The 26,117-nt window shown below is 33.0% G+C and overlaps 2 protein-coding genes across 4 annotated transcripts; both read right to left on the bottom strand.

Moving 5' to 3' along the window:
• Positions 1-9,306: 9,306 nt before the first annotated feature.
• LOC130974375 (auxin transporter-like protein 4) lies at positions 9,307-18,260 on the bottom strand. 3 transcript variants are annotated; one of them, XM_057899236.1, is made up of 9 exons: positions 18,067-18,260; positions 16,927-17,119; positions 15,613-15,798; positions 14,741-14,853; positions 14,431-14,614; positions 14,227-14,324; positions 12,891-13,098; positions 11,162-11,419; positions 9,307-9,952 (listed from the first exon to the last, which is right to left on the bottom strand). In XM_057899236.1, the coding sequence occupies exons 2-9, from the start codon at positions 17,095-17,097 to the stop codon at positions 9,713-9,715; spliced, it is 1,458 nt and encodes a 485-aa protein (XP_057755219.1). In that variant the 5' UTR covers positions 17,098-17,119; positions 18,067-18,260; the 3' UTR covers positions 9,307-9,712. The 3 variants fall into 3 exon arrangements, with proteins under 3 accessions (XP_057755219.1, XP_057755218.1, XP_057755217.1); XM_057899235.1 differs by lacking the exon at positions 18,067-18,260 and adding an exon at positions 17,620-17,815; XM_057899234.1 differs by lacking the exon at positions 18,067-18,260 and adding an exon at positions 17,465-17,551.
• A 7,173-nt stretch (positions 18,261-25,433) lies between these two features.
• LOC130975339 (secreted RxLR effector protein 161-like) lies at positions 25,434-26,117 on the bottom strand. Its single transcript, XM_057900149.1, has one exon. It carries the CDS (start codon positions 26,115-26,117, stop codon positions 25,434-25,436), a length of 684 nt encoding a protein of 227 aa, XP_057756132.1.

Raw genomic sequence — 26,117 nt, 5'->3', positions numbered from 1 at the left:
CCCATTCACCAATCACCTCAATACCTCTTCCCCAAAAACCACTCACATCCATCCTTCATAAAACCTCACCTACCTCACCATTCAAATTTAAACCATTTTCCCTCCCAAACCCACCCTCCCATAGCCGAAACCTACCCCTCTCTTCACCCTATATAAACCCATCTTCACTCCTTCATTTTCACACAACCTAAACACTACTTCTCCTCCTTTGGCCGAACCATATGCCATCTCCATCTCCTCTATTTCTTCTTCTTCTACTCTCTTCTTTCTTCTTTTGCTCGAGGACGAGCAAACCTTTTAAGTTTGGTGTGGTAAAAGCATTGCTTTTTGTTTTTTCATAACCATTTATGGCATCCAAGTCCGGAGAAACCTCTAGAAAGAGGAAAGGGAAGGCAAAAGCTTTCACCTCCGAGTCAAGGGAGATGGAGAGATTCATCTCAAGGGTGCATCAAGACCACTTCTATGAAGTTGTGGCCTTTAAGAAGGTGATCCCCGACGTCCCTTTCAAACTCAAAAAGAGTGAATATCCGGAGATCCGACATGAGATTCGAAGAAGAGGTTGGAAAGTTCTTACCAACCCTATTCAACAAGTCGGAATCTTAATGGTTCAAGAGTTCTATGCTAATGCATGGATCACCAAGAACCATGATCAAAGTGTGAACCCGGACCCAAAGAATTGGCTTACAATGGTTCGGGAGAAATACTTAGATTTTAGTCTGGAAAATGTAAGGTTGGCATTCAACTTGCCCATGATGCAAGGAGATAAACACCCTTACACTAGAAGGGTCAACTTTGATCAGAGGTTGGACCAAGTCCTCACAGTCATTTGTGAAGAGGGCGCCCAATGGAAGAGAGATTCAAGAGGGAAGCCGGTTCAATTGAGAAGGCATGACCACAAGCCCGTAGCTAGGGGATGGTTGGAGTTTATCCAACGCTCAATCATTCCCACTAGCAACCGGTCCAAAGTTACTCTAGACCGGGCCATCATGATCCATAGCATCATGATTGGAGAAGAAGTAGAAGTTCATGAGGTCATAGCCCAAGAACTTTATAAGGTGGCAGACAAGTCCTCTACCTTGGCAAGGTTAGCCTTTCCTCATCTCATTTGTCACCTCTGTTATTCAGTTGGAGTTGACATAGAGAGAGACATCCCCATTGATGAGGACAAGCCCATCACTAAGAAAAGGATGGAGCAAACAAGAGATCCCACTCATCATGAAATCCCTGAGATACCTCAAGGGATGCACTTTCCTCCACAAAACTATTAGGAGCAAATCAACACCTCCCTAGGAGAATTGAGTTCCAACATGGGACAACTAAGGGTGGAGCACCAAGAACATTCCATTCTCCTCCATGAAATTAGAGAAGATCAAAGAATCATGAGAAAGGAGCAACAAAGGCAAGGAAGAGACATTGAGGAGCTCAAGCACTCTATAAGATCTTCAAGAGGAAGAACAAGCCGCCATCACTAAGGTGGACCCGTTCTTTAATCTCCTTGTTCCTTATTTTCCTGTTTTTCGAATTTTATGCTTTATGTTTATCTATGTTTGTGTCTTATGATCATTAGTGTCTTAGTGTCTATGCCTTAAAGTTATGAATGTCCTATGAATCCATCACCTTTCTTAAATGAAAAATGTTCTTAATTGAAAAAGAGAAGAATTGCATGAATTTTAAATTTTATAACAGATTAATTATTTTGATGTGGTGGCAATACTTTTGTTTTCTGAATGTATGCTTGAACAGTGCATATGTCTTTTGAATTTGTTGTTCATAATTGGTTGGCTCTTGAAAGAATGATGAAAAAGGAGACATGTTACTGAGAATCTGAAAAATCATAAAAATGATTCTTGAAGCAAGAAAAAGCAGTGAGTACAAAAAAAAAGGAAAAAAAAAAGAGACGAAAAAAAAAGAAGAAAAAAAACGAAAAAAGAAAAAAAAGGAGAAAGAGAAAAAGAAAGAAAAAGAAAGAAATAAAGTTGTGATCCAAGGCAAAAAGAGTGTGCTTAAGAACCCTGGACACCTCTAATTGGGGACTCTAGCAAAGTTGAGTCACAATCTGAAAAGGTTCACCCAATTATGTGTCTGTGGCATGTATGTATCCGGTGGTAATACTGGAAGACAGAGTGCTTTGGGCCACGACCAAGACTCATAAAGTAGCTGTGTTCAAGAATCATCATACCTAACTAGGAGAATCAAGAACACTATCTGGATTCTGAGCTCCTATAGAAGCCAATCATTCTGAATTTCAAAGGATAGAGTGAGATGCCAAAACTGTTCAGAGGCAAAAAGCTAAAAGCCCCGCTCATCTAATTAATACTGATCTTCATAGATGTTTTTGGAATTCATTGCATATTCTCTTTTTTTATCTTATTTGATTTTCAGTTGCTTGGGGACAAGCAACAATTTAAGTTTGGTGTTGTGATGAGCGGATAATTTGTACGCTTTTTGGCATTGTTTTTAGTATGTTTTTAGTATGTTTTAGTTAGTTTTTAGTATATTTTTATTAGTTTTTAGTTAAAATTCACTTTTCTGGACTTTACTATGAGTTTGTGTGTTTTTCTGTGATTTCAGGTATTTTCTGGCTGAAATTGAGGGACTTGAGCAAAAATCTGAGTCAGAGACTGAAAAGGACTGCAGATGCTGTTGGATTCTGACCTCCCTGCACTCGAAGTGGATTTTCTTGAGCTACAGAAGCTCAATTGGCACGCTCTCAACGGCGTTGGAAAGTAGACATCCTGGGCTTTCCAGAAATGTATAATAGTCCATACTTTGCCCGAGATTTGATGGCCCAAACCGGCGTTCCAAATCAGCTCAAAACTGCCCGGCGTTAAACGCCGGAACTGGCACAAGAATGGGAGTTAAACGCCCAAACTGGCACAAAAGCTGGTGTTTAACTCCAAGAAGAGTCTCTACACGAAAATGCTTCAATGCTCAGCCCAAGCACACACCAATTGGGCCCGGAAGTGGATTTTTCTGTCATTTACTCATTTCTGTAAACCTTAGGCTACTAGTTCTTTATAAATAAGACCTTTTGCTATTGTATTTTCATCTTTGGATCATTTTCGATCTTAGGATCATCTTTGGATCTTGGGATCTTAGATCATCTTTAGGTCTTTGAATCCTTTGATCATGTTTTGGGGGCTGGCCTCACGGCCATGCCTAGACCTTGTTCTTATGTATTTTCAACGGTGGAGTTTCTACACACCATAGATTAAGGTGTGGAGCTTTGCTGTACCTCGAGTATTAATGCAATTACTATTGTTCTTCTATTCAATTCAGCTTGTTCTTATTCCAAGATATTCATTTGCACTCAAGAACTTGATGAATGTGATGATTATGTGACGCTCATCATCATTCTCACTTATGAACGCGTGCCTGACAACCACTCCCGTTCTACAAGCAAACAAGGCTTGAATGTTTATCTCTTGGATTCCTTAATCGGAATCTTCGTGGTATAAGCTAGAATTGATGGCGGCATTCAAGAGAATCCAGAAGGTCTAAACCTTGTCTGTGGTATTCTGAGTAGGATTTAATGATTGAATGACTGTGACGAGCTTCAAACTCCTGAAGGCTGGGCGTTAGTGACAGACGCAAAAGAATCAATGGATTCTACTCCAACCTGATTGAGGACCGACAGATGAATAGCCGTGCCGTGACAGGGTGCGTTGAACATTTTCACTGAGAGGACGGGATTGTAGCCACTGACAACGGTGACGCCCAACATACAGCTTGCCATGGAAAGGAGTAAGAAGGATTGGATGAAGACAGTAGGAAAGCAAAGAGACGGAAGGGACAAAGCATCTCCATACGCTTATCTGAAATTCTCACCAATGAATTACATAAGTATCTCTATCTTTATCTTTATGTTTTATTCATATATCATCCATAACCATTAGAATTTGCCTAACTGAGATTTACAAGGTGACCATAGCTTGCTTCATACCAACAATCTCCGTGGGATCGACCCTTACTCGCGTAAGGTTTATTACTTGGACGACCCAGTGCACTTGCTGGTTAGTTGTGCGAAGTTGTGTTTATGCCATGGTATTGAGCACCAAGTTTTTGGATTCATTACCGGGAATTATTTGAGTTGTGAAAAGTATTGATCACAATTTCGTGCACCACATGGCCGCAAATGGCTCGTTAATCGGAGCTTCGTAGCTCAGGTTATGGTGGTTTAAAGATCAAAGAGAGTTAGGTTTTCTCTCTTCTTTGTCACCTCTTCATTTTAGCGCCCCACACCCCCTTCTTTAGGGTAAATGAACTGAAATGCTCATAACTAATGTTTATATATATTGGGTCTTAGGCCCACTTAGGCTCGGTTTACTTATTTTTGTCTGTTAGCCCAATTTTGGGCCAAAACTTTTAAGATTAGCGCTCCAAATCGCACTTTAAATATTTCTACCTTCCCTAATTATAATTTCTCATTTCTTAACCTCATTTGCTTGCAATTAATTTTTCTCAGCTGCAGTACCAGAGATCTCAGTCGTTACTGCCGGTCAAAATTCCAGTGCGCATTTTTTAAGCAGAAAACTATGTTTTCCAACTCAAAAAAATTCACTGAATCCAAATATATTTAAATTATCAAATTCCGATCGCCAAATCCTCTAACCATATTTGCTCCTATTTAATTTATTATTTAATTAATTACAGTTAGACCAGATTTTACAACTAAATTAGCAACCAACTATGTTATTCTATTTACGTATAGATCGGTTGTTAAATTTAAAAATAGCGACCAATTTTGTGACCAAGAGTCCAAAGGACATTCCTTCCTTTGTTTTGGTTGTTAATTCGGTCACTAAATTAAAAAATAGTGACCGATTTTAGCGACCATTTATATTCTAGATGTATAAAACTTGTTGGTCGCTAATTCGGTTGCTATTAGTGACTGATTATGTTTGTCACCAAAACCAGTCGTTAAATTAACAATTAGCAACCAATTTAGCGACTGAATTAGCGACCAAATAGTTGTTCACCCTATTCCACTATCAGTTGTAAAATCGGTCGCTAAAATAAAAAATAGCAAACACTTTTGTGACCAACAGTTCCAAAGACATTATCTCTGTTTTGGTTGCTAAATCTTTCGCTAAATAAAAAAAAGCGACCGATTTTAGTGACCAATTTTATTTTGGTTGTATTTAAAACTTATCGGTCGCTAATTCGGTTTCTATTAGCAACAAATTTTGGTTTTGTCTTGGAAATTCTGTATCGGTCGCTATTAGCAATCAATTTTTTCGGTCGCTAAAAAGGGTCGCTATGTCGGTATTTTCTTGTAGTGGAAACAACATAAAGAAAATCAAAATTTTACGTGAAAATAAAAAAATAAATTAAGTACATAAAACGTAAAATTTTAACAAGATTTTAAATCATAAAATCGTCAAACCTAGTACAAATTTCATAAAATTGATTGACTCATTTAAAATCATAATATCGGAAGATTTTAAGAGTTAAATCGAGATTCTAGTTGATATGAAAAGAATTCTTGATATCTTCCACTATGAATCTAGTTGCCTCATTACAATCGAAGATAGCTAATGCAGAGTTTTATAACACCACAACTCGGCAAGTGCACCAAATCATACCAGGTAATATTATGAGAGCGGGTTATTGGTGCGGTGTTTTACAACCCACAAACTAACCGGCAAGTGCATCAGGTCGTACCAAGTAATACCTCAGGTGAGTGAGGGTCGATCTCACGAGAATTGATGGACCAAGCAACAATGGTTAAATGATTTACTTAGTTAGACAAGTAGAAAATGGTTTTGAGATGTTCATTCAAAAGGTTTAAGTTGAAAATATCAGAAGGCAGGCACGCAAGTAAATAAGTTGAAAATAAAATATTGGAGAAAACAGTTAAGGTTTCAAAGTTATCTATTTTTCCGGATTAACTTTTCTTACTAACTATTTTAATCATGTAGGATTTAATTTATGGCAAACTATATGTGACTAGACCCTAATTCCTTAGACCTTTCTAGTCTCCTCTAAAATTCATCAACAGCCAATTCCTTGGTCAATTAATTCCAATTAGAGGGTGATTATCAAATTCCAGTTTATATGCCACAAAAACTCTAATTACCCAAAAATAAAAGGATTATATGTCACGTATCATGTTAAATCCAGATAATTAAAATTTAGGAGAATATGTTTTCAAGCTATTGTTCAAGTAAAGATCTTTTCCAAGTTATACAAGAACTCAAAAAGAAAGAAGGTCATACTTCCGTTCCACCCAAATTCATAAGATGAAGAGCGAAAACAATTCTTTAAATTATAAATCCATACATGAATTAAAATAGAAAAAGTAATAAATTCAATCCATACAAATAGACAGAGCTCCTAACCTTAATAATGGAGGATTAGTTGCTCATGGTTTAGAGAACAAAATAAGGATTCTGATAAAATGTACAGAGTTCCAATCTCATGGCCCCTAGTTAACTAATGGAATCCCGTTTTATAATTAATCCTAATAAATTTAAAATCTAATTATCTAAAATTAAAAATAATATCTTTTCCTAAAAATAAGATTTGAATTTAAATCAGAATAATCAGCAGGTCTTCAGTTGATGGGTGGAGACCACACATTTTGTCCATTCTACAGCTTCTAATCTGTGTTTTCTGGGATGAAAACTGGATCAAAACAGCCCAAAAATTGCCCCCAGCATTTTTCTGCGTTTTCTGCATGTGACGCATGTCACACGTACGCATCAGTCACGCGTACGCGTCGATGGTCTTTTTTGCAAGTCACGCGGACGCGTCGGTCACGCGCATGCGTCGCTGTGCAATTCTTCAAATCACGCGTACGTGTCAGTCACACGCACGCGTCGCCATGGAAAGCTCTAAATCACGCGCACGCATCAGTCACGTGTATGCGTCGCTCCTCGCTGCCATCTTCTTCGATTCTTGTGCTACAGAAACTCCATCAAATCCAGCCGAATGCTACCTAAAATAAACAAAATTGTAAAAGACTCAAAGTAGCATCCATATTGGTTAAAAGATAATTAATTCTTTATTAAACTCAACAATTTAGGTGCAAATTCACTAAGAAAAGATAGAAAAGATGCTCATGCATTAGTTATCATCGTTCCCACGAGGATTAATGGACTGAGCAACAATGATTAATTGATGAATACTTCTAATTAGACAAATAAAAAATAGAAGAGTGAGGAATTCAAACTTGTAAACAGAGGCAAAGTAAATAGTAAACTGTGAGTGAAAACAATAATAATGAGAATGTTAAAGTTTTAGAGATATTCACTCTCTAGAAAAATAATCCTTGTGTTCATTTATTTGAGGCATGCAGAGATCAATCACGACAAAATTATATATAATTGAATATCAATTTCTTGACAATCCAGTTTCTCCTTAATTAACTAATCGCCAATTGTTTGGTCAACCAATTAAGAAAAGAGGTTAAACACAAATTTGATTTAATTTCAAATAAGAATCAAGAATAGCTCTTAGGTTGAATTATATGTCACTTATCTAAACTAGTCCTAAACAATTGAAATTTACAAAAAAAAAATAATTTCCAAAAATAATTTATCCTTAAATGTTCCTTTCTAAATAAGAAGTGTTACATTTATTATTAATTAAACAAATTTTAGTTCTTTATTTATTATATTTTTATATCAATAATTTAGATTTAAAATTTAACATTTATAATTTAGAATTTAATATGTTTTATTTTTTATCTTTTTTTATTTTTAACAATAATTTAATTTTCATAAAGTATTGTGCTCTTTTTTTTCTAAAACGCATTAGCATTCGTTGAGACAAAGTTTTAATTTATACCGGACAAAATTTTTCATTTTTCAATTAAGATAAGATTTGGCACAATAATAAATATACAAGTCCTTTAAACCAAGAATTTTGGGAAACTTTAGTTAGACTCAATTGGATTAGTCAAATTTCTTATAATAAGAAACATCACTACTAAATTATAAATTAATTTAATAGTTAATTTATTAGTCTGTTTAAATAAGTGTTAGATATTCGAACATCGTTTTATACATATAATAATTTATTAATCAACAGTAAATTCTTAAATGAACTTGTGACCTGTAATAAATTAGTCATTGACTTGTCGAATTAAAAAATATCATAAAAAAAACAAAAAAAAAATGAAGAACATCACCAGGATATAAAGTTTTCTAACTACTTGACATATGACATTTGTAGTTTTTTTTTATTATTATTATTAAAAAGGTTCAAATCATGAACACTCAAGAAGGGAAAATCTAGCCAAAACATCAAATTTAGAAAGCTAAGTTTAAAATAGTCAAAAATTAAATAAAATAAAGTAACTAAAATAAACTTACCTTAATATGAACTATCTATATGCCATTAATTTCTTTTTCATTGAACTTGTTTAGAAGTTCTCGTAAACGGACAACATAAATCTCCAAATTTCATGCAAGTTTCCTTGAATTAATATCCATTAACGTATCATAAACCTCAGTCATTCTTATACAGGTATCCAAAGCTAAACAATCAGGTGAGAGTACTACACTAATTTTTAGAAGATAACCTTTCTCCTCTCAAATACAATCAGGTGTAACAAAAAAATGATATGCGACTGGCTTGGGCACCCTTATATAGAGATGTTTGAAATTTAAAGTTCAGAGGAGAATACTTTGCTACGCTACTCCACCATTGTTTATTAAAAAATAGGACTTATTAATCTAGTGCCACGTGTCACTCAATGAAATGTACCTCTTGTCAAATTTATACAGCTACACATGTCAAGCAACCAACTCACTACTATATTCTTATTATATACACTTACTTAACTTGCATTAAAAGTGAACCAGGTGCACTAATCAAAACTCTATGCTATCTTACATTTTAAAATAAGACAAAATAGACAAATTCGGTGACTTCAACATATGAATGTTTAAAATAATTGATAATGTAGATGAGAGATTCATGAATCATGAATGAGTATTATGAACATGAAGTTATATATATTACTTAAGAGTGACACATGAAGGGTAGAAAAAAACCCATATGCAACCCATGTGTTCATATGCTCCATTCCCCTCACAATCAATTAAGACTAAGGAATCTATAAACTAGAAATGGTAAACAAATTTCAGTCCCATACACAACCTTTTTAAGAGTAGAAACTCATCCTTGCCTTATGCCTCTGCAAATTGGCATATATTGGGAACGTGCAAAATAATAATGAGATTGTAGTCTACGAAGGAAGCACAGAAAAGAAAATGGCATACAAAATCTTTGCAGAATCTGATCTCCCATCCAAAATATAAAGTGGACCCAAAAAAGAATAACATGGCAAATCACATGTAATTTAATTTAGTTAATTTTCCTATTCATTTTAGAAATCATAATAGCCATTGGAAACACTACTTTTAATCAACTAATCTTAAAAGGAGAGGGGAAAAAAACTATATAGCAAAACACATTCAGCACACATCAAAAGAAGGGGGAGCATTACTACTATATCCCTCCATGTATGATACAAAATAAGTAAAACTCACGTACAGTTATCTTTATGTGAAGTTAATAATTAAAAATTTTTAGGTGATTTAAGAGATTTGACTAAATTATCATCTAACAATTCTTAATTAATAACTTCACGTTAAAACAACTTTATATAAATTTTAACCTATAAAATATTAAGACTAAGGAAAAAGAAAAAAAAAGGGTAGTAGTTTCTTTTTGAAGTCTACTATGTATAGGTAAGTTGTACTCAATGATGAAGACTAGGAGGATGAGAATGAGGCGGAGGTGCGGCGGCGACCACCGGGGGCTTGCACTGATAGCACTTTGCGAAAAGCCCAAAGGTGTCAATTTGCTTGATGAAATTGGTCATGCTGGCCCATCCTCCGAATCCAAACCCAACCACCAAAACCCACACCACAACAAATGCATTGATCACATACATTGCTGTCCAGCTTGGCATGAAGAAAGGAGGCTTCTCTGCAGCATTCTGCAAACGTAAATAATTGAGTTAATGTATAAGATAACTTAGAGTGAAGAGGCCACTTGACACTTAATATTAGTGACAACTCCAAAAAATTGATAGTGAATGCAAAACATATATAACATGACAATAAATTTTATAATTATATAATAGAGTCAAATTTAATAATATACTAAAAAATAATAAATATCATTATTGTGTAATTTTAAGAGAATTTACCACCACACAAGATACATGCATCCGTCTCTGCTGACTAATAATCGATGAATTTTACATACATAGAGCAAGGTGAAAACGTTTACTATAATGACTAATATATCAATATATAATTAGATGAAAATATAAAAAATTATTATAAACTTAATTAGTTGTGCATATATTTTTTTTATATAGTATTTTTCAGCTCGACAGGTTAATAATAAAAATATTGCGGATCGAAATTCCATTTATTAAGAAGTTATTGCTGGTCAATGAATTACTACATGCATACGGCATAATTCGAACTACCAAATTAATCTAAATTTGCTAACATATTCATTATTCCCAATAACATGAACATAGATCTGCCCTGCCCCAAAATTATAGTTGTTTCAACTGCAAAAGATTATGATTAATACAGATAGAGTTAAAATCATGCTCATGAAAATTCCAAAAATGAAGAAAAACAATGATGCCAAATATAGTATACATAAAAATATATAATAGAAGATTAAACAATACGGTACACAATAATATCTTCATGTTTATATGTTGTCGGATTTTGTTCCAAAGTTGCACTATTTCCTAACTTGAATTATTGCAGTGGCTGTGGCAAATAACCAAGTGAAAATGACATTCCACCAATCCTTTCCCTGATCTGTTACCGATGTTTCCAAATTCAAGTCTTAAATGCTTTTGTACATTTCCTTCAGACACACTCTCTTTATTTCTTTTCACTCTTGAGATGTGTATGTATATGCTGGTGGTCACTTTGATCTAATAGTGGTGGGATATGGGATTGGGAGCAAATGGGGTTTGCAAGGAATCTAAAATGACATGCATACCCTCCTTTTCATTCAGATAAATACATATATTAATTAATTTATTTTTAATATATATTTTGTATTTTAATATATATTTTATAACAACAGTTAATTAAATAGTTAATTTTTTATTTACACGTAGCATATTTAATAATAAAAATTGAGAGGTTAATTAGAAAGGAAAAAGAAATACCTGTCTTGCAGAGGATTTTCTATAAGTGAGCATATGAGCCAAGGAAGGGATAATGTAGACAGTGAAGCTAACAAGAAGAGCACCAACAGCAGAGTTGATGGGACCAAAGAAAGGGAATATTATGGCTAAGAACCATATTGGTATCACCACCGGTAACCTTGCTAGTGCTCTCATACAAATGCTCTTTGTGTGATGCATCCCAATTACTTTCTCCCACACAAAGTACAATGGAGTACATGCAAATCCAAATGTTATGAACTGCCACCAATAAATAATATAAACGTTTATTAGCTACATAATATAAAATTACCATAATTAAGAGCAATGTGTTTTTTATTAAGTCTATTTGGTTTTATATTATTTTCTATTTTAACTTTCTTCTCATAAAATTCTTCATTATTAAAAATAAAAAATAAAATAAAAATTTTATTTGTACACTAAAATCACCTACTAAAAGCAACCACCAATATATTTGTGTATAAATACATGTGTAGTTTAATTTATTTTTAATATATATTTATTTTATACTGATAACTGACTTTTTGATGACTGATTTTAATGTACACATAACATAATCTAGAATAAAAACACAAATCAATCATTCCTTATAAGTTTTCTTCTTAGCATTTGACTTTAAGTAGGCAACTCATTTTGCTAGTGGTTAGTTTTATTAGAAAATGTATTTTTATACGGAGTAGAGAAGAGAGGGGGGATTCATTCACTAAATCATTCAGCGTAAAAAAAAAAAATTGACCAATATATCGAGCATCATGGTTATTATTATTGTTAAATAACGAAAATAACGAAAACACTTTAAATAAATTAAAGATGTTTTCATAGTAAACAACGAAAACACTTTAAATTAAAGCATTGGCCTCGGATCGGAGCACAATTCAGAATATCCCATTTTTTTTCTCCAATATTTTTAGGATACAAAGTATCTTGATGGGAAGAGAAACATATATCATATTACCCATAATTCTATTTATTCAATTATTGTGCTCTCTGCTCTGACATGCTGCTTACAGAAAAGATAATCAAATACTAAACTTTACATATAGTCATTTAAAGAAACATTTATTGCTATCAATGTTTACGCGACAAGCAATGCAAGTTATATATTATCTTGTGGTGCAAATAAAGTATTCAGTGTTAGTTATATATATATATATCAAATACTACATATAACTAGTAACCCCGTGCATAAATAAATAAGCCAATCATAATTAATATGACTTCAAGTTTGGTTACTAATTATATTAAAGAATAAAGGTTTATTTATCATGTTATGCGTTTTAAAAGCACATATTAAAATTACAAAATAAAAAAAATTATTAAAATTATAAAAAATTTAAGCTTTTTATTTTTTCCTTTGTAATATCCAAAAAACAGAAAATATGAAAAATAAAAAAATGAAAACACAAACTAAACATATTCTTAAATTTTCAACGTATTTATTTTATATTTAAAAAATAATAATAAATAATGTATTATGATTTATGAAGATGAAAGTGAATCTAAATATATTAATTATGTCATGTACATATTAATTTAGTAGAAAATTTATTATATAGAACTAATTAACTGAAGCTGAGCCAATAATTTAATAGGTAAGTTGCTTATATTTCTTATTTTAGTCAAATGTTGAACACTTAGATATTCAATCTTCTCGTGCCATGAATTAAGAAAAAAAACTATTAAATTAAGTGAATAAAAAAGTTGTGTTCACCTGGTGAATAAGCATGAGAATAACAGCTGAATCACGAAAAGCATTCTTTGGGAGAAGAGAGAAAGCATTGGAATGGTTAAGAAGCTCATCACCAAAAGCCCAATAAACAGCAGCAGCTGAAGGAATCGTTAATGTGAAAACATACAATGTAGCCAACAAGTATATGTACTTGAACTTCTGTGGCTTCCACATCGCATGCATAATCTCTCTGCACGCAACACATCCAAATTATTAATTATTCACTTTTCTTTCAATTTCTACAAATTCATCTTACAAGGCTGTAATTAGTTAAATCAGAGGAATAACATAATTTATTATTTTTATCATTAATTTTAGTCATTAATTTAATTTTTATAATCTAATAATTTAACAATGTATATTTTTAATCTATATTTGTAAATATTAATGACTAACTATTAACTAAAAATAATAAATTCTGTTAATTCTTATAACATTCCTCGTTAATTAATATCCGGTCATTTTTAACTTTTTTTGTACTTGCTATATATCAATTCAGACAATTGGGACCTGTACAAAATTATTGAGCCATTACTATTTCCATTTAATTACTAGTAATTGTCACTTTAATAAAATTTGTAGACTATACATATTCAAATGTTTGGATGTACATTCTGTTCAAGTTATCAAGTATGACGCTAATGCTTAGATGATATATCAATTTCTGAAATTTGTAGTTATTATGAGTGGATACAGAGAGTTTTTTTTAATTAATTAGAAAAATTAAGGGGAGAGAGGAAAGAAAAAGACCATTCAATCTAGGAATTTTTTTAGAGGAGACATCTGTTTAATTACATCTTAACATGATAATATTCTAAGACACTGTGTGTCACTATTTGAATAGTTTCATAACTGTCCTTTTTATTAATTATTAATTAATGATTGAGTACCGGAGATTAACAAAGCAAAATGTATGTTATGATTGAAGACAATAATAATGGCACATGTAAGTCTTGCTTGGAAGCTATGAATGGTTCATGGAACCTAATCAAACATGCATGTAGCTGACATCATATGCAAATATTATTATATAATTATATAAAATTATACTTATTATATACTAGTATAATAAGGCAAAGACTATACTTCATTATCAATTCATCATGTGACAATGTATAAGTCTACATTGACCCTATGGCCTATAAGTCTATAACTATATATGATAATATGGAGAATAATAATGCTAGGGAAGAAAACAAAAGGGGAAAAAGGAATGGGATAAGATAGAATATATAGGACAGCATACTATGATGGTGAAAAATGAAAAGAAAAAAAAAGAAAGAAAAGAAGGATAGTGTAAATTAAATTAGTAACTTACACAGTAACTGCATGTCCACCAAAGGTGTAGAGTATGTTGGTGGCTCCGGTGAAGTATAGTACTAGCTTCGTTGGACCTGAATGTGTCACATTTTCTACCTAAAACATTATTCCAAATACCAATTATTAATATCTGGTTTCCTTTGAATAGAATATTTGAGGGTAGCTTATGCTTAGCTTAGGTACTAGGTAGATAAGTATGTACCTGGCCATGAACAAGAGCAGCAATAGCTAAATACCAAGCAGTGTAAGTGGTCATTCCAAGTCCAAGAAAGGACCAAATACGGTAATTATGGAAAGAAGGAATGAAGACAGTGGTAGCACAACAAGCTCCAAATATGTAAGTCCAAGTCCTCTTGTCCAATTTGTCATTTATGTAGTATATGTTACTGTCATCAAAATATTCATTATTTATTTATTGTTTGCATTTTGAGGAGGAGGAATAAAACCATGTGAAATAACAATAATAATCCCAAGATGAAGATTTTTTTGCAGAAGAAATTGTGTTTGATTACCTTGCACATGCTATAAGCTGTATCACTGATCCAAAGAGGAGGAAAGTACAATTGAAGGCTAACCCCAATGCTTTCCAATATTTGCCTAGCAACCCATCAAGAACCTCGAACCACTAATACAATCATCCAATTAAGGTCAAAATTTTATTAAAAAATTATTTTATTTAATATATAGGAAATACAAACTTTTCTTTGATTAATATTCTTAGTAAACAATTTTTATATCTTCACGGACCATATATTGAAATAAAAACAAAATACAAATTGTCTCTCTATCTGTTCTAACTTTTAGAGACATTATTTTTATGGCTAATTCTATACAAACAAATAAGTCTTTGTTTGCAGAAAATGAAAAAAGAAATATATTTAATTTTTACTTTAAAAAAATTAACAAAAATAAAATGATGTAATAACTATTCAACCATCTATCAAAATTTTTTTTCTTTGTTATTTTTTCTTTCCACCGCAGACAATGGATATTGTCATTTTTTTATAATATCATTTTTCTTTAAGAAATACAGACAAATATATAAATAATATAAAAAAGTTACATGCAAAAGTGATATATCAAAAATAAAAATATCATTACAATTTTTTACCGTAATATACACCTTATTTTATATGGCTAATCCTATAGAGTTAACTCATATTTAATTTCTGTCTAATTTATTTTTTATAATAAATTTTAAATTTTTCTTTTAACCGATGAGATACTATTTTTTAAACACCATAACAATCATGGTTCTATATATCAAAATGTTTCTAATTAAATTTGTGTTGTGATGTATCTAAAACGGTAATTAATTATATAAAATAAAAGAATAGTGTTGGTATGGATAGAGAGCGATAGAATAGGAGGGAAAGTGAAATACCTGAATGACATGGTTCTTGAAATTAACGTTTTCCTTTTCCTTTCTGGAGCGATATTCGACATAAAGGACACTAATGAGATATGCAGTCCAACTTCCCATGATGCCGTAGAACACCTGAAGCACTATTCCTGATACCATCCCCAATTGCGAGAATGAATATGGCAGTGTCAACAGCACTTGAGCCACCTATCATTTTAACCAAACACTGTTAATCATTTTTCTGAACATTATTTATAATCAAAAAAGTTTCATGCTTTTCTTATTCTATTTTTCATAAAATAAATGTTTTAAAATTATTAACATTTTTAGTCTTGTAACATGATATTTCTTAGTTGAGTTAATACTTAGAATGGTCCTTGAATTTGTCGTCGTATTTTAATGTGTTCCTGAATTTATAATTGTTTTAAATTTATTTTTGATCTTAACAATAATTATCTCTGAGATACTTTTCAAAGACGGAATAACGATGTGATTGGATAGAGACCACGCTGAAAGCTACGCTACACTAGTAAAATGTTGCCGTTTTATTTTTGGCACTCAAATAGAACATAAATGACATCCTTTAGGGTATTTTGAAGGATTTTAACTTCAACATATTAAAACCACTTTATGTTTTATTTGCGCACAAAAAATGAAACAACAATGTTTTACCTCCGTCTATCTAACTACGTTATCATTTCGTCTTCGAAAAGTATTTTATGGGCTACTATTGTTAAATTCAGGGTCTAATTTAAGACAATTTTAAGTTTAAAGATAATACTGAGATTCAACTGTAAGTTCAAATATCACTTTTAATATTAACTCTTCTTAATTTAACTCTAGTTTTTTATGTAGTTATTTAAAACTTATTATCATGTGTAAGTAAAGTGTGACCATGTGAGTCACGTCAAGAAGTCATATTTAGAAAAAAAAATATGTTTGTACTATTATCTTTTTCATAGAAAAAAAAAATCTGTATAAAAATGAGACATATAATATACATATTTAGTTAAATGGAAAAAGACATTTTAGATTTTACCAAGTTCGGTTAAGTGAAAAAGTTAGTGGAGAGAGTTTTAACAGAGGCAAAAGTGGGACTAAAAAAACAAAAAACATCCTATCAAAATTTTAAAGTGCCTACGCATTTGGAACTATATCCAAAAGAAGCATATTATTTTTACAGCTTAAATTCATAATCTTAAAATTGACAGAGACAATTAATTATTACTCATAGAATAATTATGAAAAAAATACACAAAAGATTGTTTGAAAATGAAGCATAAAGGTAAAAGGAAAGAATTTGGTAAAAGGTATAGAGTGATGTATGAGTTTGACCTGGTTAGAGGCACAGCTGAACCATGCATCCCAAACAGAGCCACCATGCCAAAGGAAGCTCTTAACACTGAACATGGACTGGTTTTCTTGTTGATCATTATTCTGTTCTTCATTCTCTACTTCGCTCATGTTGCTCACTATTGCTTCCTCTCCTTGTTTCTGTCTCATCATTATTAAAACCTGATTTATGGATCTGTATCACAAAATGAAAAAGAAAAGGAACATGATCAAATCAAAACACCACCCCGGATTCTGAAAACCCTTGTAAACCAGTTAGGACTCTGCCACACAAATCCAGAAGAGGAAAAGTGGAGAAGAAGTAAAAGAAATAAATTAAACAAAAAAACAAGAACCCAAGATGGGTTCAACTTTCCACTTACCTCAACTAGTTTTTGAAAATGTCTCTTTCTCCAAAAGGGTGATGGAATAGAACACCCTTTGAAGAAAGATCAACCTCTCTCTCTCTTATTGAATGCCTTTCAATAAGAACAGTGTTTAATTAATTAATCATATTGATGCTAATGAAATACACTAATACCTGCTGAGAATTATGGAATTCTTGGATATGCTTTAAATGCAATGAAAATTGATGAAACACTGCTGTTAATTACTACGACTACTGCTCTATGAAAAACCGTGTGGAGCTTCAGAACTCAGAAAAAGCAAAAGCTATTTATAAGAAAACTCACTCACCAACACTTTAATGCAATCCCACCGATTTGTGTATTATTGTCAGAGAGAAAATGGCAGAACCAGACGGTGCGGCGAGAAGCCGCAAAAGCAGGCAACAAAGAAAGAAAAAAACACTGAAACAGCGTTTCAAACTTGTCTTGTTTTCTTTCTCTCACATACACACTGACTTCAGAGTACTCTCATCAACTATATATAAATAAATAAAAAGGACCCTTTTACATTACTCTGCGTCCCTTCTAAGTTCTAAGTAGTAAGTAGTATTTTAAATAAATAATTAAATAACAAAGATGAATGAATGTGGTCATGTGGAGATTCCTTCTTTAACTTTTTTTTTTTTAACAGAAAAATATGTGGGAAAAAACTCAATAGATCAGAGAAGGAAAAAGCAGATAAGGGAAAAACACCTTAAACTTGAAGGTATACTATATAATATGTAATATATGTTACCTGAAAGAATATTTATAAATGATGGTGGTTGTATTATTATTCTACTTCAGATTTGAAGCCTTTAATTTTCTTCTCTTTTTGTTTTGGCTATTTAATATGGAGAGAGTGGAAGAGAGGGATGGAATGAAAAGCTTCTATTTATGATTCGGTTCTTGTGTGAACAAGTTATAATAATACAGGATTTAGAAGTTTCGTTCTGATTTTTATGTGAAAGCCAATAAGCCACTGTTTTATAGGCCAAAAAGGTGCCTAAACGGCTAAGATTATGTGCTAACGTTTGATGAGAACTTTTTACTACAGATAATTTAGTATAGGATCTCGTTAGGGAGTCAATAGACTATTTGTATAATGTGTACAATGGACTATTAAGTTACAAAATAAACATTCTCCATATGGAGACAATGGACTACTATTTTTAACATAAAGCATTTTTTTTTACTTTTAAAGAATATAATTTTTATTTAAGTTAATTACGACTAGTATTAAATGTTATTAGACTATTCTTTTATTTAATAATAAAAATTTACGTACAATTGTAATATTTTTTATAAAGTTATTATTTAAAAATTATATTTAACATATTTAATTAAATTATTATCTATTTTTTTTAAATGATCAGTTTTATTGTGAAAGTAAAATTGGCTTACTAAAAGGATAAGGTTCTCTCAACGGTCAATTAATAGTATATTCTTATATTTATAGAAGTGTGTATTTCAATATTAATGTGATGGAATTTTGTTGAAAAAAAATTCTGAAAGTGTATATTATTCTCGAGCCCGATCTAATGTAAGTTCCAATTTTATGCATTCCTTGCTTAGTTTGTTTTGACTTTTGAGATTCCTAAACATTTTGTCTCTTAGGTTATCATTTAGACAAGTTAGTGCTATAAGCTACACCTTGTTATTATGGCAAGGGCAAGCCACTTGTGCCTTGTGCTTTAGATAAGAAAATTTTATTATTATGACTCGTGAAAAAAGGACAAAAATAAGTTATACATAGCCTTATACGTTTTTCTTTTTTCTTTTTGGGTATGAGTTATTACTCATTAGAGTGTGAGTTGATGTCTTGCACAGATTTTAATCCCCAGTTAATAGCTATACAACATTCATTTGTTACAATTATGCCCGATAGAATAAAGATCAGATAGAGCCATCCCACCATATTATGCCCAAATGATGGCTAATTTTTTTCTATATGAAAATAGTGTCTTAGCTGAAAATGAATATTTTAGTGTCATTACAGGTGAGACACTATAAATAGAGCAGGCCTAACATATAGGGAGTGTGTTGAGTTAGCACGTAAAAAATGTGTTGGACACATATTTAGTTTAAAGCCAACACACAATTTGCATATTGCACACGTGGTGAACAGTCAGCTAACATGTAGAGTACATGTTGAATACACGTCACGTGGTGATTTGATATTATTTTAACACGTAGCCTGTATGTTAGGTATTCTGTTTATAAAAAGTAAAATTTGTTATCATTTTACTTTATTGCAAGAGAGGTATTTTAGTGTATTGTTGGTGTGATGGAGCGTAATAAAAATATAGTGGTGTACTACAACGGTATATACAAAATACACATGAGGGGATGAGTTTTGCGTGTGAGAATCTATTTTCGTTTGTGGTTTTATGCACTATAACGTTCGCGAAACTACAATATGGTCTCTATCAAAGCTTAGAGAGTAATATTTTAAAGAGGGTGAGTAATATTCTAAACAGGAGTCCCATTATTGTATTTGGTGGTTTAATATAGTTTGATATTATGCCGATCATTCGCAAAGCAAATATTTAGCGTATGTTTCATTTTCACCAGCAGACTCAGGTGCAATCACTACAAAAAAAAGGGGTTAAAATGGCGGTTTTTTAAGGTAATTACGGCGGTTACAACTGCCATTATTACCGAAAACGGCGCTTCCAAGAAACGCCGGAATTCTGGGCGCCATTCTGGTTATTACGGCGGTTTTCTGAAAACCGCCGTAATAACCAGTGGATAATACGGCGGTTTTCTGGCGGTTAAAATGGCGGTTAAGAAAACCGCCGTAATAATCAGTGGATAATACGGCGGTTTTCTGGCGGTTAAAATGGCGGTTTTAACCGCCATTTTATCCGGATAAAACGGCGGTTTTGTTGTTGTTTAAAATGGCAGTTTGTAACCGCCGTTTTTACCAGGATTTAATGGCACCCTTCTGGTTTAAAATGGCATTTCTAACCGCCGTTTTTACCTGGGTTTAATGGCATCCTTCTCGTTTAAAATGGCGTTTCTAACCGCCGTTTTTACCAAAATTTAATGACATCCTTTTCGTTTAAAATGGCGTTTCTAACCGCCGTTTTTACCAAGATTTAGTGGCATCCTTTTCGTTTAAAATGGCATTTTTTAACTGCCGTTTTTACCAGGATATAATGGCACCATTTTTGTTTAAAATGACGTTTTTAGCCGTCGTTTTTACCTAATTGCAATTTTATACTTTTTAAAATGAGATTGAAACTATGTATTTAAAGTGACATTTTTAGAACTCAAACTTTAAAATCTCATAATAACCAAAAAGTATAACCTTAAATCAAACATCATAACAAGATTTTTAATTCATACAGTCTCCGAAAATAAAAAATCATAATCCAAAAACAAAAATATCAAAGATAACATTTTTCAATAATTTCAAAAATAATACTTAATACATAAAATCTTTATCATACAAGATCATGCTTCTTTGTTGCTCGCTCCAGAAAACCTACTTCCTAACTCTCTTAGTGATAGAATGTCACTCTCTTGATCCAATCCCTACAACAAAAATATAATTATGAGCACAATAAAAAAAGATATAAACCATTCCAGCAATTTCAATCCAGACTTCAGGTTCTGAAAAATCATATATATATAGTTAATAATATGAAGAGAAGAAAAATGCTCAAGTAAACGATACTATACCATAATCACTAAATAAATAAACCATGAAAATTCTAAAATTGCATGGCACGGTTAAGATCAATTCAGTTTTGCAAATTGCATCACATATTATAATATAATTGAAACTATTGTTGCCACGTATTCTCATAACATTATTCGTTGTATTCATATGGTAATTGTAACAAAGGTTATTAACGTGATTTTCAATTTGTTGACCAATTTTATAGTTATGACTTATGACACTCAAGTCTACAGCTTCCACTCTTTGATTAGAGGTATATTTATTAATTAAGACTTAAGAGTCCATATATAATTAAATTAATTCTTGTGAAAAAACTAATTAATTAACCAAATATATATATATGTACCTGCCAAGGAACTTTCTGATGAATATTTCACTGCAATATTGCATGTTCTTTAAACCTTAGCCAATGAATTCAACTTGCAATACCCTTCCCTTGCTCTGAACAAATCTTGATATCACCATCTACACACAAAAAAAGAATATATCATCATCAATTGCATGTAGCAATTAATTAGAAATATTCTATGGATTAGGGGAAAAAATGCACCTTGAAGCTAGGCTTTCACCAAATATATATTGCAATAATGAGTCTATGAATTTTTGTTTTTACAAAATCTTGAAAACAAGAGATACTATTTTGTTAAAAATCAAAGAAATGATGTTCAAGTAAATTTGATCTGTTGCACTTATTTAATCCTAAACCTGTTTTAGATTCCAACTGTGAACCTTTCAGCAGATTTAGCCTTCAATAAAACAATTGAACGAGCTCATCAATTTAAACTTTGAAGTAAAATGTCTTGTACAAACAATCCTCATGCCACTTGTTGTCACTGCCCACTAGAGATTCAAAGAAGCAAAAAAGGTAGAGCTTCAAAAACTAGTCATTACCTTAACTTTATCAAGAATAACCAACGGTCCAGCAACACCAGACACAGTTCTGTATTCTGCAACATCAAAAAACAATCTTATTCTTGCTAATGTGATAAACTGATCAACCCAATAACCATTCAAAAATACTTTTCTTCCCCACAATGACAAGCACAAAAAAGAAATGGTGATTTGCTAATTCATCAACCAGTGAAACACAATGTTTACCACTTCAAAACTGTTAGTAACTCCAAGAATCCTGGTATATATTCCGGATGAGAATCCATCTCGTCCCTAAGCCATTTCACTATACCACCATCTCCCCAATCTTCAGCAGGCACATGCACAGCCAATGCAGCCACAGCAATGCTAATCTACACATTAAAAATAATAATAATCATAACTCCATGTGTACTTGAGATTACTCACATGGATACTTTGTTTCTTTCCTTTTTATTATAAATAATAATAATCATAACTCCATGCTGCAAAATGTTAATTCAATTCCCCCGTTTTGTATTGATTTATTATGGTTCAACATCTTTTAACCCCATTCTAATATTGAGAAGATATTTTGAACCTGAAAGAGAAATGAGTAACATTCATGGTGGGGCCACAAATATCTTGACCAAGAATATGCATAGATTATTAACCTGTGCAAGGGTGAGAAAAAAAATTGATGATAATGATGTCTCACTTTGGCTACAAGGAATCAGGTGAATTTGGAGCTTTCTTGGAAGATCTAGTATTCTTGAGTGTCATCATGAGCTTTTGTTTTTCACCTTCAACTTCTGCAAATTGAAGGCTTAGTTGAGAGTAACGTTCACGCATCTCTTTCAGTTCTGTTTCCACAGCCGAATGTCTTTCCTTCAGTTCCAGCATGTCCTTAATCAGCTCATTGATGTCCCTGAAGCTTCTGAACTGCTTCTTCATCACTGTTTTATTTCAAGAAAGAACCACAACAAACCAAAATACAAAGGGTAACTTAAACCGCATTAGCATGAATGAAGATTGGTAATTCCCTTGGAGACAAAGAATATGCATTAAATTAGCTAGTCAACATCCATGCTTAGCTAATCACTACTGAGTCCCATATTCTCATCGTTAAGCACGTTTATATGATACAAATTGACTGTCCTATCAAATCAAACACAAAGTAGCTTGGAATGAAGTCACCAAATGATCTATCTCAATGCAGCCAAAAACTGAATCACATACTCTTATGTAATAAGTTTCAAAAAAAATAAAATAAAAAATTAAGATCATCAAGCAGAGATTAAACCACCAATTTAGAAGCACACTAGAAGCTGATATACAAAAGTACCAATTTAGATACATTAACCATCACACACATAAAAACAAACACATGGTGCTCAAAACACAATAAGCTACAATTCCTGTCTCTCAAAACCCTAACAATCATATAATTAAGATGTCATGCCTAAACCTTAATTATTAATCAAATTGAACCAGCAACAGAAGAACAAATAGTAATTAATTATATTGTTATACTGCAAAAATAAAATAAAAAATTAAAGAAGGGACAAGAGAAAGGATGAGAGAGATCTATAGTACTTACAGAAGAACAGAGGAAGCAGGGGAGAGTTGTGCTTGTTCTATTTGTGATGGCTTGGATTTAGAGATCTTCAATAGAGAGATGTCATCGGAGAAGACGCTGAAGATTTCGGCAGAGAAGGCGCAGAGCTAGGATGGAAAGGAGAGGAAGCTGGAGGTGACATCACCGGAGGAGATTACCACGGGAAGAGATATCACCGAAGGAGGTCGTCGCTGGTGGAGATGTCACCGGAGAAGATCCGAGATCCGAAAGAAGATCCGCAATCGTCGCACAATGGGGAAACAACGTTTGTGTGGCTTGGAATCTTCGATTCTGTTGAAGAGAAGCAATGGTGGAGGGTGAAAGAGGCGGTAGCGATGGATTGAACAGGAGGAAGAGGGAGAGATAGAAGGGAGATTCAGCGAGCCATCGTATGCATATGTATAGTATTTCAGTTAGGGATTGCATTTTTTATTTTATATACGTATGATAAAGGCGGTTCAAAACCGCCATAATTACCAAAACCGCCACCAAACACATAGTCAATTATGGCAACAACTAAAAGTGCCATTATGTCTGAATATTACGGCGGTTCTTCAAAACCGCCGTAATATAAATGCCATTTTAAACCCCTTTTTTTGTAGTGAATAACCAAAGATTGAGTTGTATGTTGAGTTTGAACATATAATTGCGAATGGAATCCAACATGACTCGAACATGAAAGATGACAGAGTTGAAGTGTACGAAGGAATAAATAGTGATAGCGAAGAGGACTTCAAAGCTACCGACTAAGCTGGTGACAAGGACGATGATGGTGATGGGGAGGTGAGGCAGTCATGAAAAATGTAGTGGTTGTACCCACAGTCAGTCAACCCATAGACCGTCTACCTTTTATGATTAGCTTGGATCTTAGCGTGCATGCATGCACCTGAATTTTTCAAATATGCGAACATAGCTAGGTACATGAGAAGTAAGCAATATGTTTTTCTTAATTTGTATTTTGGATGGATCGATGAGTGACAATTTATTTTTTCTGTTGGTGCTCTGATCCTAAGGACGAGGAGTTCCGAATTGGAATAGAATATAGTTCTAAAAAGTTGGTCATTGCGGCAATTCAAATTTATACTATCTCTAAAGGAGTCGATTAAAGTGTTTATGAGTCTGAGCCATAGACGTTCTATGCTAAATGTAAGACGTATGGTCGTGGGTGCAATTGGCTTATCCAAGCCAGCTTGACACGGAAGAAAGGTTGTTGGGAGATACAGAGATACAATGGGAGGCACACGTACTACATGAGAACGATTTCACACGATCACTCAGAGTTAGACTCAGACACAGATGTGGAGGTTATAAGGCCATTGGTTGAATTCGATCCATCCATAAAGGTGAAATTTATATTTGCGGAAGTTCAGTCAATGTTCAACTATACCATTAATTATCGAAAGGCTTGGTTGACAAAATAGAAGTCGATAGCCAAAATTTTTTATGGTTGAAAAGAATCTTACCAAGCTTTTGCCATTGTGGTTCTCGGTAATGGCTCAAAAGATGCCTAGCTCAATTGTCCAAATAGAAACACGACCCTGTATAATGGGAGTGAAGAGGTGGATAGTGTCAAGATATTTCATCGGGTATTTGGGAGTTCAATCCATGCATTAGATCTTTTTAGCATTGCAAGCTGTTGGTTCAGGTTGACGGTACACACCTTTACGAAAAGATACAAAGGTACCCTTAAAAGGGTTTTCTATGAAGAAAGCTTTTCACAGCAAGTAAAACAGAGGAAGAAAAAATGTGAATCTGTAAAATTGATTATTAGAATCGAAGCCAACCCTTTACAAAAGTGTTCTCAGATTTATATAAACAAATGCCTTATCACTTAGCAGCTAGGTTACACTTTCTTGACTTTTCTTGAGCTCATATTGAGCTTGTTTTACAATACTACCCTTAACACCCCCCTCCGCCCCCGCAAACTCGAGTGAGGCCTCTGAATCACTCGAAGTTTGTCCTTCAACCTCTAAAAAGCAGTTACTGAGAAGGGCTTTGTTAATATATCAGCTACCTGTTCATTCCCTGGAATGTGGACCACATGGAGAGATTTGGACTTTAGCTTCTCTCGAATAATTTGAACATCAAGTTGAAAATTCTTGGTACGATTATGTAGCACTGGATTTTCTGTGAGTGACACGGTGCTGAGGTTATCACAGAAAATAGTGGGGACTGTTTTGAGAGAAATCATCAATTCAGCAAGTAAATTTGTTAACCAGACCAACTCCCCTTCACAGGCAGCTAGACTCCTGAATTCTACCTCCGTTGAGCTTCTGCTAATCGTGGTCTGCTTCCTGCAACACCAAGTAATCAAATTAGGCCCTAAGAAAACACAATAACCTGTTACAGACCTTCGATCCTCCAAGTCTGCTGCCCAATCTGCATCAGCAAACCCATAAAGCCTATAATCTGTGCTTGGAAGGATCAAAATTCCATGCTCTTTTGTGCCTTGTAGATACCTTAGCAGCCTTTTTACTGCCTTCCAGTGAGCAAGCAAAGGACATTGCATAAATTGACTTATCTTGCTTATTGCAAAAGATATGTCTGGCCTTGTGATACACAAGTATTGCAATGTTCCTACCACACTTCTATATAGTTTTGCGTCATCAAACTTCTCAGAACCACTGGATAGCAATTGTAAGGATGAAACCAT

This window comes from Arachis stenosperma, chromosome 4, assembly GCF_014773155.1.
Source record: "Arachis stenosperma cultivar V10309 chromosome 4, arast.V10309.gnm1.PFL2, whole genome shotgun sequence".
NCBI classification, from domain to species: Eukaryota; Viridiplantae; Streptophyta; class Magnoliopsida; order Fabales; family Fabaceae; genus Arachis; species Arachis stenosperma.
This window is presented reverse-complemented; position numbering and strand designations above follow the sequence as displayed.

Excerpts from the sequence above, each read along its gene's own strand:
- LOC130974375 (XM_057899236.1), bottom strand. The coding sequence starts at position 17,097 with ATGATGAGACAGAAACAAGGAGAGGAAGCAATAGTGAGCAACATGAGC. Across the intron at positions 15,799-16,926 it reads TCAGCTGTGCCTCTAACCAG|GTGGCTCAAGTGCTGTTGAC; the intron begins GTCAAACTCATA and ends TTAAAATGATAG. Across the intron at positions 11,420-12,890 it reads TTCTCATGCTTATTCACCAG|TTCATAACATTTGGATTTGC; the intron begins GTGAACACAACT and ends TATTGGTGGCAG.
- LOC130975339 (XM_057900149.1), bottom strand. The coding sequence starts at position 26,117 with ATGGTTTCATCCTTACAATTGCTATCCAGTGGTTCTGAGAAGTTTGAT.